This window comes from Argopecten irradians, chromosome 2 (assembly GCF_041381155.1).
Source record: "Argopecten irradians isolate NY chromosome 2, Ai_NY, whole genome shotgun sequence".
Classification (NCBI taxonomy): domain Eukaryota; kingdom Metazoa; phylum Mollusca; class Bivalvia; order Pectinida; family Pectinidae; genus Argopecten; species Argopecten irradians.
This window is the reverse complement of record NC_091135.1, coordinates 48597999-48614980: the sequence shown is the minus strand read 5'-3', so window position 1 is coordinate 48614980 and position 16982 is coordinate 48597999. Positions and strand designations below refer to the sequence as shown.

Here is a 16982-nt window from a genome sequence, read left to right as displayed (position 1 = left end):
CCATGTGTCGGCCAATTCACTTAAAACACAGACGTAATTTGTGACAAGACATATTTGATACTAAAGGACTGTAATAGGTGTCAATGTTGGGAACAGTGATGGTTTTTCTGTGTCAATCATAAACCAATTCAACTTAATTTTTATCAATAAATGTATCTTTTTTGCCCGTAACTGGCATTGTCATGGTCAGAATTCACTAACATACAAAGTTATACCATATTCTGTACTATCTAGAATTTTTACACATTATCTGATTCCATTGACCTGCTTCTGAGCATACAGAAAGTTATCTTTTTTAACTCTAACCAAAATACAGCTCAAATTTGAAGACACACACCATGTCTTTTCTATTAAGCTGAAAATCGTAAGGTTTCATTTTCTGAGAGACACACCATTGTTATTTGAAGGAGTTTGTCTCTATAACAGCTCATATGACAACATACGAGTAACCAACTCCCTTCCTGATGCCATCCAAAGTAATGAAGGTAATGTATCTTGGACAACCTAGAAAATACCTGACCACAATGGCTGTCCTTTTTTGATTTTCAAGGTTTCTCTGTTATTATCATAATCTCCAATAATGACCAGCTATAAACACATACAGTTTCAAACGTTACTATTGGTAGAGATTTGACAAAATGTTACGGCTGTTTTGTCCTACATTTTGCAAGCAACACCCAAAAAGAGATGTTACATGTTCAAAATCACAATAATAGAAAAAAAAGATTAATAAGGACTGGAGACAAGCAAGTAAGGACCTGGAAGAGAAGAACATACGGACAGGATCAAGTGATGTGATCTGAAGACAAGTGAATACTATTAGCTAGATGTCAAATAAGAGCTTTTAATAGCATACCTCACAGGATAATTCTAGGTAAATGTATAGACTTTGGTAACATATACTGGTACAAGTAGCCAGGGATGAAAATATCTGTATTAGGAAGAGGAAGGACCAGGCATCGGATCGGAAAGATTAAGACTGAAACAGTTGCCTTAGCATGTGAAGTAATGAATGAAAAACATCAATTTGAACAGGAAAAGGGGTGTCCAAACAGCTAGCCTATTTTTCAAATCTTTGTTTTAATTTACACAGCTATCTCAAACTTCATGATGTTCCCTTTAATCAAGTGGTACAGATTTAACCACTGAACTATCTATAGCATTATACAACATAATTCTCAGATGTAATTAGCAGATATTAGCCAAAAAGCCTAGGGAGTGCCCATCATACCAGGTCTGACCCTCTACTAGTCGTCTGTTGCTAATGAGGTGGAAAAGAAATTCTATGATGCAACTGTTGCAAAAAACAAGGGGAAAAAAGTGGAAAACATGTTACATGTATTTTATGCATGTTGTGCACGTACAAGCACCTGTGTTTGATTAGCTTATTAGCAGTCAGAGAGGTATGGTGCATGTTCCCTAACTCGCCCATGATACTGGTGAGTTTTTTGTATGGATCAAAAATTACCTGAAGTCAGTCAAAAACATATAAAATACCTTTAAAAAGATTTCATCTTCAAGTTACCCCAGTACTTACGATATAAATGACACATAAATACAATGCTTTTTATATAATTAATTGTAAATTTTGCAAAAGCATAGAATTTCTGATAAGAGATATATCAATATTTTCTTTAAATGAATAAAATTGTACGTTAGGATGTCTCTGATCTTCCCAATGATCTTTTACATCTATTTTGAGCTTAATGGTAAAATCTTAGTTTCATTTTGAAATTTATATATTTACCAAAATGTGCATCAGGTATTGTGTTAATTAACCTTTCGTCTTTAAACTCGAATGATAACTTAACGTTTAAAATCTCTTTCACCCCTAAAGACACATTTAGACTCTCCTAAATCGATTATTAGAGTGGGTCATTATGAAATTTCAGGAGGAATGAGTTAAAGAGAATTGGATCTATATCATCAATATTTCAGAAATTCAGTCTGTTGGAAACAGTATTTTCATTTACACCAACTATTGGAGAACCTTGCCTATAACTGTCAAGATATTTCAAAATGAATGAGTAAAATCATGGTTCTTCCAGTATGACTACTAAATGAATTCATGTGTCCATGCAGTCAAATGAAACTGAAATTGGATTTGGAGATGAAAGAACCAAAACAGATTCAAATCAGAATAAAATGCTGCAGTTTAATTCTTACAGCATTTATGTCCTTGGATTTTATGGTTTTGAACTCCCTGCTTTTTGGAAGATGCAGCTTAAGTATGATTTAAAAGGTAGCACAGAGTTCTCGAAACCTATTGATAGTACGGTATGGCAGATCCTATGTAAAAAGCTTTTCAGAAAAACTAAAATGTTATCACTAAGCTTATGGATAAAACATATGCTCAGAACTTGTTTTCTAATTTAAAAATCGGTCAGTTTAAACGATTTTAGAAGGAAATGTAAATCTAATAAACTACAAGCTAAGTTGAAACTTTCGTTCATCAATTTCAGCATCATGATAATGTGATGAACAGTGTATGTGTGGCTCCCTCTGATGTTCTACCCTTTACCATTATAGGAAACTTTTTGAACTTAGCAACGTCAACTTTGGTTGAACACTTGAGCAAGCATGTAGATATTATGATAAATAATTAGTCTAAAAATGAAGCATACAAAAATAACCATGGAAACAAAACAGAGAAGATGGATGTTGATGTTGAAGATTAGAGTGCATCTCTATGTTACGGATGTGTGTAGTAATCTTGAACCAATCGTACCGGCTTAGCACCTGTTTTCTCCAAGTTTTAACAAAGTATTACAACTCCCTCAAATATTGGTTTGAAAAGTACACACAATGAACTCTTGATAATCCTCACGTTTACGTTCCCCATCTAAACTATCCAGATTGCAAATTTATCTTTTCCGGATTGCAGAATTCCTTCTAATAAGTCATTAATCCTTTCCAATCCCCGACATTCTAGTCCAGTTTGGTGGATTATTACAGGTTGATGTACATCTGTTTTCATCGGGACACAAAATGGTCCTGTAAGACAATAAAAGTGAGCCCATGACTTTGACCTTGATCCCAATGACTTAAAAGTTCATGCCTCACTTCAGCCCAAGTATACTACAATAAGACCTTTTATTTCAGACAAATTTTCATGAAAACATCAAATGTTTGATAACAAAAGCTTCAAAAAGGGTGAAGAAAGAAGGAATATCTAGCAAAACATACTTACTGTATAATTATAAATTTTGGTTGGAAATTCATTTTCAAGGTCAAATATCGCAGACAATCATGTTAAATGCATCAGAGCTTAAACCTGACAAGGCAAATATAATTACTATATACCTGATGTAGCTGTGTATTTTGGTGAGAAATTAATTTTCAAGGTCAATGCATCAGAGCTAAAACCTGGCAAGTCACACCCTTGCTGTAAACTATAAATTTTGGTTGGATATCCATTTTCCAGACCAAACATTGCAGACATGATGGGTGTATATATCAGAGCAATAACGGTAAAACCACATGGGTATATCATATCCTACCTGGACACTATTACATGTGTAGTGTTAACATACAATGGCATTGTCTACATGTGTGCTACTTAATATAAATATCCCAGGAATGCATTAGTGTTCAGAAACTGCTGTTAAGATCTAAGACAGAGATAGTTTGGGGAATCCTTTGTTTTGTTGATTGTGTAAGAAAAAAACAATATCACAATGTGTAAGTTGTTTATCTGTAAGCCAAAATAATATTTATACGGAAAATTTGCATGAGTCAGTATTTAGTGAAAAACTACATACACCTACATGTAAATTACCACAGAAGCACAATTAATTATTATTGACAAGCTTACTTTATATAACTTGGGAAAAGACCTGAAACTTACTTTCATTTCAGAATGCTTGATTAACTCCTTCTTAGTTTTTTCCCAAACCAGTCAGATTATAATGAAATCTTCTAGCCTAATTTATGTGTTTATTTATTTGCATATTTTTTCATAGCTGTAAAATTGTCCATATATAAATATTAAAAAAGGTCTATCGGTGAGTCACACTAAAAGCAACCTAGAACATTTGACAGGAGAAAGTCATGATCCAATGAGTCAACTAAGTACAGACGAGCTGAAACAGAACAAAGGTTATTTAGGATATGGAATTGTGTCTGGACTGGACAAAAATGAATCTCTGGTCTTGAAAAGAAAGAGTATAGGATCCAAAAAAAGTGAGCCAGTTGAACTAACAACAATGGCTGGAATACACGTATCTTGAGGTTTCATGACAATTTTCCATATTTAATCATTTAATTTACTTTCCAAAGCTGGTCTATATTATTGCAGTTTCCCCCGACTGGTAGAAACATATTCCTAGGGACACACAGACAGACAGCCTTATAATTACTATGGAGACTACATAGCACCAGAGAAGTTCAAAGGTCAGTGATCAACCTTTCATTAGTAAGCTTTAAATGAGACTTCTGTCAGTTTCCTCCTATTTCCAGAATAACATATTTATGTTCTATCCGGTGACACAGTACCATAAATGTCAAATACCACCAATACAGTTTTATTGTCCAACCTACCAGGTTTTAAAAACTAGACATTTCACACATATAAATTGGCTGTAAAATTGAAAATTTGAAAGGCTCCAAAATTACCTTGACTCACAAAAGTGTTTTTCCAGACTTCTTTTTTGTGCAAATGCAGTTTTTATCATGGCCAAATTCCTCTATAAAGCCTTGGTCTGATATGGTTATTTGCTTCGTGTTTTTCACTTAAGTTTCAAAATATTTAAAATTCTTCAAACCAGTTGTAATTAAAAGCTCAAAGAAGATCCCGTTCATTTAAGACTTAAACATTCTCAGTAATACAACCTTCATCTCACTTTACATGAAGCAGGTATCATTATGTAAATTAGTTCCATTATGTAAATTAGTTCCTATGCATCAGGGGATTTTTATTCTGAAAAGTTGGAGAATCTTCTAAATTCATCTATAAAATTGATAAAAAAACCCATCTTATTCCACACTTTTCATTCCTACTAAAACAGCCTTAGACTGATGTCTTCAGAAAAAATAGAAATTATTTTTGTATAAAATCCTGCCATTTTGTTTAATCTCTACCAGCTTTAAAAGCATTCCACATTTATCTTTTAAGATATAAATTAGCCTTTCACAAATATTTACCAATGTTTCTATATATTTTTTGTATTATATGACGGGAGGAGCCAACATCATGATATAGATTCAGTAAGGGTGAAGATGTGTCTTTGATGTTGGTATATTCTGTAGCATTTTCTTCAGCAGAACTAATTAGAGTTGTCGTCAGTCATAAGATTCCATTTGAAAACTTATCATAAAGCTGTCAATTTATTTAGGATTCCATTCGTATGGAGTTTCATAAAAAGCTTACATATTTTTTTAATGATTTTATCTGTACATCACCATTATATTGAAAGTTTTAGTTTTGCCCTCCTTCTCCAGATGATAATTTGCCTTCTACTTCTGTGCCATCGTAATGATGACAAAATGCACTCTAGGTTAATTTAGGGGATTCAATTGTACCTGTTATTTATTAGCAATCTGTAAAATGTACCTTAAGAGAAAATTTTGCTCAGCAAGAAATGTTTTTTCGTTTGATCAGTTGAGCATTTCACAAAAGAGGTTTTGGGTTTAATCCCTAACAGAGGCAGTTTCTATAAACCATGTGCCCTGTTTGATACTGAATTGCATTGCTGTAGTCTCTGAACCTCCAGGACAAGTCCTTTCCTTGAGAGGTGGGAGTGAGGACAGAGGCAATCTTACATGCAACATAATAAATAGTATTATTGCTCTACTAGATACCTTGTTTCTTAAATTTATAGCTTACAAGCATAAGGCTAGTCAGTCTTGGGTTCAATCAGTAATTTAAAGTTACATTTAGGCTATTGCTCCAGCTTCTTGGAATTATTAGCCATCAACGTATCGTGTTGGAGATTTCTTTATTGGTGAATTATAATGTCATGACCTTTATGAGCACTTAACTGCACTAGATATACTACATTTTGACAATGCAATACAGTTTTTACATATTATAGTAAAGCATTAGAATCCAAAATGCCCATGTTAACTTGCTACATTAAGGTTCTCACAAATACAGTAAGTTTCAGCTTGTGTTCATTATATTGATACTCAATACAGATGTCATTTGACAATGAAATTAATTCCATCATGCAAGCAGACAATCATGTTTCCTGAAACACACCATTTATCATCCATCCAATGTAGAAACTAAATGATCACATAGCATGGTTTTTGATGACTTGTGTAGTTACATCAATCTAGATCTGACATCCATTCTGAATACTTCAGGTATTTCATTGTTCTCTCTAACTTTCACACTTAACAATTGAACTCATTTGACTTGAATACTTGGGTAACTGGTAACTAAAAAGTGTCTCCCGGCCAACTTCAGTTGAATGAGGAATGCATGGACTGATAAACTTGAACATAAGATTGTTCACAAAACCCATATATAATTGGTTAATTTCTTATGAACGTGTATGTTGTTGAATAATTAATAAATAATATCTGAACTACAAAATGTCTTTGGACATACAAGTAAGCAGATGTCAGTTCATGCAATGAACAATGCTAACTGCATTTGGTAAGTTTGTGGGGTGAGTGAACCTTACCTGTAGGTAAGAACTTGTGGCTCCCTGAGATTTCCTGGTCAGCACTCATACATACTTGTATCTGGAAACAGAAAGCATACATCTGAGGCTGTATGTTCTAATATTACAAACTTATATCACTTCTAGATCACATACAATTGTCTGATATGAATCTTTAATGTATGGTTCAATGAAAAATGAACCAGTCTGTGCTGATAGAATTATTGCCTGTTACATACAGGTTACTCTGACTGTTCTGAATGGCATGGAATGATGACTCTGTGTTTAGTGTGTAAGGTAGCCAACAGCTGCTACAATGAGGTCCAACTGCTGTTCAGAAAAACATTATAAACAAGAGATGTGAGACATAAATGATAAATCATCCATCTCGATCCATATATCTCAAAGAGGGATTGATGTCGCTAGACACGACACTGGACAGTACAGGACTGGTCAAACACCCTAAACACTACTAATAATGCTTTAATGATTAGATTCTAACAGAATTTGTTCGTCTTATTTCATATTACCACTTTTTGTCAAGCATTTGTTGTCCTAAATAAACTTGAAGGGTGATTTTCCTGACCATTCCACATTAAATCATTTAAGTTGAAGTGATATCGGGTCATGTGAGTCTGTCTTAACGTGACATATTTTACTCAAAGTAGTGACATTACCCCAAAATTAATGACATTATGTGAGGAGTTTACAGCCAAAATTTCTGTTATTAATTAATTTCTGATGTTAATTTGGTTGGGAGAGATTTCAACACCACAAACCGTGACCGTTTCTGCTTAGTCATTCCGTATATCTGTGTTGTTTTGTCATGCTTCGAGACAAATACTACTTTTAATATTATTAAAGAATGTCTTTTATAAAAACTTACGTGTTCCAAATAACTTTTGGACAACTCAGTATCCGGAAATCAGACAAAATCAATCCTACAGCAAAATACAAGTTTTATATGTGGGATTTAAACAACAAGTAAACAAGATATTAAAATCAGATAAATCGCACTGCGTCTTCATAATATGTCTAGCCAAATTATTTTTTGTAGATTCAAATCACATGTAAAGATGTTACATTGGAAGCAGAATCCAGTGGTTTTATAAAGGATGGCCATTAACTTTCGTTGTAACTTCATTATAAACAAATTATCACTCAATATGTTCTTGATAACAAGTACAAACCTTTCCCAATTCTCCAAATATGAAAGACATTTAAGGGGGTCTATTATGAAAAATACAGGTAAAAACTGAAAAGATTTAATTTCACTTTAAATCTTTTTTATATTAAATTGAATTAGACTCTCTGACTAGTAGGTTAATTTGAATCAAAGCTCAATTTTAGTTTAATTTAAGGCTGTAAAATTCTGACCAATTGATGGTCTTGACCCAAAGCAGAATCTGGTGTCTAAAATTCATCATGTTGCATTTTAATAAAAAAGGCAATTTTGAAAACGAAAACAGAAAATACAAGAGCTGTTGGAGAACAGCAAAGCTCGCCTATTCAGAAGAAGTTGATGTTGAAGTATTTACTATTTAAACATGGAAATATGACAAATTAACAGACTCAATAACCCCCTAAAGGGCCCCAAATTGGTTGTATTATCACGTTCAGCATCCAAACACATTAGGAAAATAAAATCATAAACATTTATGATGACTTAGCTTAAAGGCCCACTACCTTTCCGGAGCAAAATTTAAAGGTTTCTAAAAATCATAGATAACATAAGAAAATATATATCGATGGCCTAAGATGGGGTTATAACATGAAGCTTATGCAAGTTTTCCTGCGTTATATATGATGACAGTTGAGTTTCATTTCACTGTTTTGCCTTCTGGGGCAGTGATAGTCAACTACCGCGCGGCATTTAGGACGACGGCGGGAAACATAAGACGACCCGCGTTATGAAAATTAACATTTTATTTATTTAAATTAAATTGTTCAGAAGGTGATGATAAGTGTAGCATTACCGGTAAGTTGATAACTTTTGCGACTCTACAAAATTATCAATCTCGTTTTACATTTCTATTTTAAAAATTAAAAGCCGTTTCGGAAAGGTAGTGGGCCTTTAAACAATAGACAAAATAGAAACTTGCTCAAAAACTTTAACATGGAAATATGACAAATTAACAGACTCAAAAAACCCCTAAAGGGCCCCAAATTGGTTGTATTATCACGTTCAGCATCCATACACATTAGGAAAATAAAATCATAAACATTTATGATGACTTAAGCTTAAACAATTGACGAAACAGAAACATGCTCAAATACTTTAACGTGAAATGGGACGCCAACGCTGACGCCGACGCCGGGGTGACAACATTAGCTCCCCCTATTCTTCGAATAGGCGAGCTAAAATATTAATGTTTACTTTTTTCATGTTCTTTTAAAAAGTCATTTTCACATCAAACAATAAATAAAGTTGTAATGAAATGAAACTACTTAAAGTACAAACTCGATCTAATATAGATTTCACACAGTGTATATCACACAGAAACAAACCAGCAATATAATCACAAAGTTCTATCAAAGTCATTGAAGGTGGGACTTATATAAAAAGACATTAACCTAATGCTATAATCTTTGACATTAGTTGTCAGGGAGAAACCTTGAATTAGACAAAATGTACAAGTACAACTCTTAATGGATCAAGCCTGGGAAATGTCAAGTCAGTAGTTTAGAAATTGATAACAGATTAAAGTACTTTAATTCAGAGTACATGTAAAATTAGGTCTGGAGTTACTGCTTACTGATGCTACAGTGTGGTACAACCCAAACTGTGTAATTGTCTTCTCTCATTTCATTTTTAAAGTCTCTTTGTCTTACATTTATTTGTCATCTCAAAATATTATGAAAAGTTTTTTAAAAGAGGCTACAATGAGGGTACAAAGAGTGTTTTACTAAAACTCAATCTGACTTGCAGCTAACAGTTTAAACCTAATAATAAAATGATTAAACTTAATCCTACTTTATATGATTTAACTTAATCCTAATTTAAATGATTTTAACCTAAAATCCTAATATAAATGATTAAAGTTAATCCTAATTTAAACAAAGATATTTAATTAACAAAGTTACAGGTGTTACATATATAGGTTACAAGCAGATCAAATGCTCCCAATTTGTAGTATATGATATCCAGCCGGAAGGTAATTCATTCTCCACAAATTTAACGATTTGTTAATCTCACATCAAATAGGTATTATCACAAGCTTTGGACTAGTTTACCAAACCTCGAAACCTCACACTGATAATTACAGGCTTAATTTAATGTCGCTCTACTAGATTATTTAACTTGTTACTATATATCACTGCACCAACAACAGTGCAAAAGATTTCTGTCTGTCTGGGGTACTTCCTCTCCAATCCATATATCACCAGATTAATAGGTCCCAACTTTGGTCCCAAATGTACACTTCTAATTGACATGTATGGAGATATTGTTAAGTAGTTCTAAAACTCTATGACTTATTCCTGAAGGAGTCATTAAAGGAAGGTTAAACTTCTACCAGAAAAGTCTCTAGGCGTAATCAATAACTTAATGTGATCCTATCACTTTTACCTTATAGACCTTATAAAAGAACATTTTTCGTCAAAGTGCTAATATGGCCGAAAAAGTCATCAATTAAAGACTTATATGCTACCAAAGCTAAACCTTACAAGCATGAGGTAAGGCCAGGGTGTTAATTCATCCCCATCTTTGTTTTTTAGGATTTTCCTTACTTTATTTAATTTACAAATAGGTCTTTAAAATAAGTAAAGATTATGCTTGTATTTCCGTCATTTATTATTATAATAAATCATTCACTGCAAGAATATGGAGTTTTGTTTTGTTTTCCCATTAGACAAACAGAGCACATCCATGGTCTTAATGAAGCAAAGCTAAATAAGGCTTTATAAGCCCTGCCAGTGAGAAATTCACTTCATAGAGGCTCCATGCAATCTTATAGAATTATCACTTAAGGCTGAAACCTTATACGGTAGCAATCAAATGAATCAAACATATAGAACTGTCTGTCTGAGGTCCAAATCTTAAAAGGTTGTCTATCTGACCATGATACAAAGTATGAAGGTACTTATCAACCTTTCCCTGCAGAGTTTCTTTAAAGTACAACTTTTATTTCTAGCATTAGCTGCGTTTTTTTCTCTAATTGTCTGTTGTTTTGTTTTATTCATTTTTTTTATAGATTCTTCGTTTTCAGCTCTGTTTCCTGCCATACATCACAATATCATCTGACGTTTTTTTCCGTGTGAAACAGAGGATGTGGTGGTTGTTTCGATTTAACAAAAAAAAAAAAATAAAAAATAAAAAAAAAAATAAAAAAAAACAATCACACAGCATCTATAACAATACTTGGTGCTCTAAAACTCCAAGGTGGCATTAGTAAATCAGAATTGTGTTCAGGAGAAAAATACAAGCTTCCTTCTCAGCACAATGAGATATTTGCACAACATTTTAGCCTCGGTTAGAAGATGGCTTTGTTAAATGCCACACATAGACTTGTACACATAAGACATCAAAATTCAACATACAAGTAATCCAGGCCACACATAAATCCGACATTGTCAATGGAGGCTTTGTCTGGAAGACAGGGAAAGCTCATACAATTCAAACGCTTAAAGGATTCTCACATTGTTTCTAATGTGTGTGTCTTGTCGGATTTAGGCTAGAAGCTCAGTTTGGATGACAGAGATATTGTAACTATTGTCACATTGTACATACTAGACCAATTATCCTGTCTCCAGCCTCAATGTTATAGCTTTAACTCAGACGTTTATGCTTGGCCCATTGCACCCTTAACAAAAACCATTACAATACAATCTGTGTGTGTCATGTCCCCTGACTGATTTTGTATACAGTATTTTGTGTTAAAGTATTCAATGTTTACATCACAGTACCAAATCCTCCCTTCCTCTAACAGGTGCTTGTTAATTAGATTGCTTTGAAGCTAACATGAGGTAATTTAATTTTTTTCTTTTGAGTCATCCGTTTTTTCGACAGATAAAAAACCTTGATTCTGACAGGTGTCATAGAGCTTTTTCCCCCATTTTATTAGCGATTATAAAACGTGTAACACTAGCATGACGTTAAAACCGTATCCTGATCTCTGAGCTCTGCTCTAAGTTGAAGGTTGAAACATATGGTGCAATTGCCTGCAGTATCATGTGTATTCCTAGACTTTTATCACTTCTGTTGGCTTTAGGAGAATGTGTAAAAGTGTGCACTAAATTCATCAGAGGGGATACTTATTTCTGCATTATTACCAATATAGGGAGCAGCTGTGAAATCTAGACGGATATTCAACACCAGCTGATTAAGCTACCTGGTCTGACCTTAAAATGGACCCTGTCCAGTTGTGTGTGTAGCTGAATATGTCTACAGAAAATCAATTAATCATAAGGGGATGTTTTAGGATACCTACAGTAGCACATAACATTACGATATCACTGCTTAACTATGGTACAATGAAAATAAGGACAAAATATTTCAATCAATCGACAAAGTGGGCCACAATTTTTATAATACAAATAAAGTGTCAAAAAGTCTTAATTCTATTGTTCCTAACAGCTAATCCATACACAAAACATAACTGATAAAGACAACAATTAACGCATTCATGACAGAACCAATGAACAAAGGGCCACAACTCTTTATATTGCAATCAGATTCAAATTCAAACCAAAACTTGGAAGAATGACAGAGTCATGACTTACATAAAAGTTGTTAAAAAAAATAATGGTGTCAAGATCAAGATTAAGTGATGTATTTTTGTGAGGCGAGTGTTGAAGGGACCACATGGTGATTACATGTTGCAAATACATAGACAATCTCCATATAAATATGTGGAAAATGCAATCAGCATACATGAAGGTATATAGTGGTTGTGAAAGATTTGTACATCTACGACAGGCACATGTGCCTTACACATTATATTACCTGTACCATCAGTATGACAAGTCAACAGCTTACTTACATCTTGTAAAGCATGTTGTGTGATAAAAACATATCCTTGAAGGTTAACTATACCCAGCTCAAGGTCGCCATGTTGTAACCTTAGTGCAGATGCTTACGATATCAGAGTCAGATGTAGGTAACCTGGCAGTATCACATAATGTCACCATTACAGATTCTCCTCCCTCATCATACCGCTAATACTTCAGCATTTCTTCCTGTCATGTCAACCACAATTAAGGAGTACTCCCTGAGTAAATATTTCTCCATGTCGTGTGAAGGAGAGTTAAGGATTTCTCCCCTGTTAAGAACTGTTTATGTAATGTGTGGAGGCAAAATTTCTCCCAGATCTGTTGTTAAGCATTATTTTTAAAGAAAAAACATTTAATCCTGTCAAATATTGTAATCCTCTTAATTCAAGATAACCATATTAGGACATCTATCAAACAAAAATCATTAAAGTTTTTAATTCATCAAAATTAAAACACTGAATTTTGGAACTCTGAAATTTTATCACTGCATGTTAGTATTAAAACAATTTAAACATATTAACAACTATCAAATTGCTTATCTAATCAATCTTGAATATGCTGTAATTTGTTTTAACTTTTTAAGCTTGGAGTGTTTGAAGTGGAAATTCATTCACAGTATCAATATCTAGTATATGCACTAAGTTAATTTATTTAATCGAAAACTAGACTAAAATAGAATTTCAAAATACCATTTAAATAAGTGATAGACAATCTCTTTCAGTCTAATAGATTTTTAATATAAAATGGCTATATTGATATTACAAAATGTATTTATATCCAAATCTAAAATTTTATCAGTTAAGATCAAAATATCACATAGTTATCAAATAATGTCAGACTTACGGACTCATTTTTTAAGTTTAATCAGAAGGAGAAAATAATTCCCAAATTTAAGTTGATCATGTCAGACTAGATCCATTATTTAACTCTACCAGCAGGACATGTAAGTGGGTTCTGTTACAACATCACATTATCATCTCTGTAAGGCTTTATACCGTGTTGAAGGCGAATACCCTATCAACGACAATAACAGTTTAACCTTCTCTAATAAAAATAACAAGAAATGATGACTATCTCATCCCGTTCTGAATTACTATCAGCGGTGCAAAGGGATATTTATGGTTTTTTATCACCTTCTTGAAAATAAAGAAGGACCTAAAGCCTCTCCTTGCTGCATCCAAAATTTCTGATTTAATTCTCTAATAAATTATGCTACTACACATTGCTATAAGTCAGGCTGTCTTATCAGGGCTGTGATAACAGACACTACCACAGGAATATATTCTCGCCTTGTTACCTCCTCCTCAACTCTAATAAAACACACTTAAGTTATATAAGCATGATTTATTCTAACAGATTCAAGGTCATATCTGCTTTATTTTTGCAACTGTAACTGAAATTGTATACAACTAATAAGTTTGTAGTTTCACTACATTTACAACCTTCAATTACAGCATAATAAGATGACAAATACACGTAGACAATCAATATTGACAAGCTTTTAACATCTACAGTTTATCAAATTTAAAATATTATGAATAATTTCATTATGATGAACAAACTAATTATAGGAATTCAGTAATGTAATTATTTTCCAGCTGAATTTAGCTCTCGAATCCACTAAATAATTGGGGACTATAGTGGGTAAATGGTTAAGGTGTCACAGCAGCTAGAGTTCACATGTGTGCTTATTACAGGGGAATAGAGTGGTATACATAGAAGGTATATAGTGGTTGTGAAAGATTTGTACATCTACGACAGGCACATGTGCCTTACACATTATATTACCTGTACCATCAGTATGACAAGTCAACAGCTTACTTACATCTTGTAAAGCATGTTGTGTGATAAAAACATATCCTTGAAGGTTAACTATACCCAGCTCAAGGTCGCCATGTTGTAACCTTAGTGCAGATGCTTACGATATCAGAGTCAGATGTAGGTAACCTGGCAGTATCACATAATGTCACCATTACAGATTCTCCTCCCTCATCATACCGCTAATACTTCAGCATTTCTTCCTGTCATGTCAACCACAATTAAGGAGTACTCCCTGAGTAAATATTTCTCCATGTCGTGTGAAGGAGAGTTAAGGATTTCTCCCCTGTTAAGAACTGTTTATGTAATGTGTGGAGGCAAAATTTCTCCCAGATCTGTTGTTAAGCATTATTTTTAAAGAAAAAACATTTAATCCTGTCAAATATTGTAATCCTCTTAATTCAAGATAACCATATTAGGACATCTATCAAACAAAAATCATTAAAGTTTTTAATTCATCAAAATTAAAACACTGAATTTTGGAACTCTGAAATTTTATCACTGCATGTTAGTATTAAAACAATTTAAACATATTAACAACTATCAAATTGCTTATCTAATCAATCTTGAATATGCTGTAATTTGTTTTAACTTTTTAAGCTTGGAGTGTTTGAAGTGGAAATTCATTCACAGTATCAATATCTAGTATATGCACTAAGTTAATTTATTTAATCGAAAACTAGACTAAAATAGAATTTCAAAATACCATTTAAATAAGTGATAGACAATCTCTTTCAGTCTAATAGATTTTTAATATAAAATGGCTATATTGATATTACAAAATGTATTTATATCCAAATCTAAAATTTTATCAGTTAAGATCAAAATATCACATAGTTATCAAATAATGTCAGACTTACGGACTCATTTTTTAAGTTTAATCAGAAGGAGAAAATAATTCCCAAATTTAAGTTGATCATGTCAGACTAGATCCATTATTTAACTCTACCAGCAGGACATGTAAGTGGGTTCTGTTACAACATCACATTATCATCTCTGTAAGGCTTTATACCGTGTTGAAGGCGAATACCCTATCAACGACAATAACAGTTTAACCTTCTCTAATAAAAATAACAAGAAATGATGACTATCTCATCCCGTTCTGAATTACTATCAGCGGTGCAAAGGGATATTTATGGTTTTTTATCACCTTCTTGAAAATAAAGAAGGACCTAAAGCCTCTCCTTGCTGCATCCAAAATTTCTGATTTAATTCTCTAATAAATTATGCTACTACACATTGCTATAAGTCAGGCTGTCTTATCAGGGCTGTGATAACAGACACTACCACAGGAATATATTCTCGCCTTGTTACCTCCTCCTCAACTCTAATAAAACACACTTAAGTTATATAAGCATGATTTATTCTAACAGATTCAAGGTCATATCTGCTTTATTTTTGCAACTGTAACTGAAATTGTATACAACTAATAAGTTTGTAGTTTCACTACATTTACAACCTTCAATTACAGCATAATAAGATGACACTTTAAGCATGTTCCATAACACGTACATCATTGCAAATCAATATTGACAAGCTTTTAACATCTACAGTTTATCACAATTTAAAATTGATTATGAATAATTTCATCATGATAAGAACAAACTAATTATAGGAATTCAGTAATCAAATTTTGTAATTATTTTCCAGCTGAATTTAGCTCTCGAATCCACTAAATAATTGGGGACTATAGTGGGTAAATGGTTAAGGTGTCTGACAGCAGCTAGAGTTCACATGTGTGCTTATTACAGGGGAATAGAGTGGTATAAAGAGTAACTTGTATAAAACGGATGTCACCGCGACCAGCATATTTGGTCAGTATACAAGGTTTCTAGATGTCACTGCGACCAGCATATTTGGTCGGTAACGCAAGGTTTTTGGATGTTACCAGGACCAGCATATTTGGTCAGTATAGCAAGGTTTCTAGATGTCACTGCGACCAGCATATTTGGTCAGTGTAGCAAGGTTTCCAATTGTCACCGTGACCAGCATATTTGGTCCGTATAGCAAGGTTTCTGGATATTACCAGGACCAGCATTTGGTTGGTATAGCAAGGTTTCTGGATTATACAGACATTAATGACTATAATTTAATAAGGAAAATGTCATAAAACTACACTAGAATAAACAGGGATCTCAAGGGCCGGTTTGACAAGTTATATTGTAATCTATATACAACAGCTTAAACTAATTGATACAGTGTAGAATATGTATGAAGTAAAAAAAAAAGGTTGAATTTATTGGAGTACATGGTCACTAATTAGTTGAAAAAAAACTTATTTGTGACCTCTGAAGGTAATCAATCTAACTTAGCCTCGTCTGACATTATAGAGGACAATACCCAAATACACAAAACAAACACCATTATATATACTGAACGAGTTTAGAACACATGTTCAGTTGACATTTCAACAAACAAATCATGTATTTTTTATTTGCGATAAAATCTACATTGACTAAAGCTCCCTTGATACATGTTCAGTTAACCTATCCAATACATACTTTGTTCATCTTGTTTGTATCCTGGTTCACTTGTAAACAACGTCACCAAGTTAATGACGTATCG

General features: G+C 33.2%; 1 protein-coding gene across 5 annotated transcripts in view; it reads right to left on the bottom strand.

The window, feature by feature from the left end:
• LOC138315770 (A disintegrin and metalloproteinase with thrombospondin motifs 18-like) overlaps nucleotides 1-16982 on the bottom strand; it is an 82114-nt gene that overhangs the window by 34599 nt on the left and 30533 nt on the right. For 3 of the 5 annotated variants that reach the window (XR_011207523.1, XM_069257021.1, XM_069257022.1), the window contains exon 2: nucleotides 6630-6690. Coding sequence is in view for 3 of the 5 variants with exons in the window: in XM_069257021.1 (XP_069113122.1) it covers nucleotides 6630-6690 (61 nt within the window). In the remaining 2 variants the exon portion in view is untranslated. Of the gene's footprint in view, nucleotides 1-6629; nucleotides 6691-7494; nucleotides 7869-16982 lie in introns of those variants that run through there. The other 2 variants (XM_069257023.1, XM_069257024.1) reach the window with 2 other exon arrangements.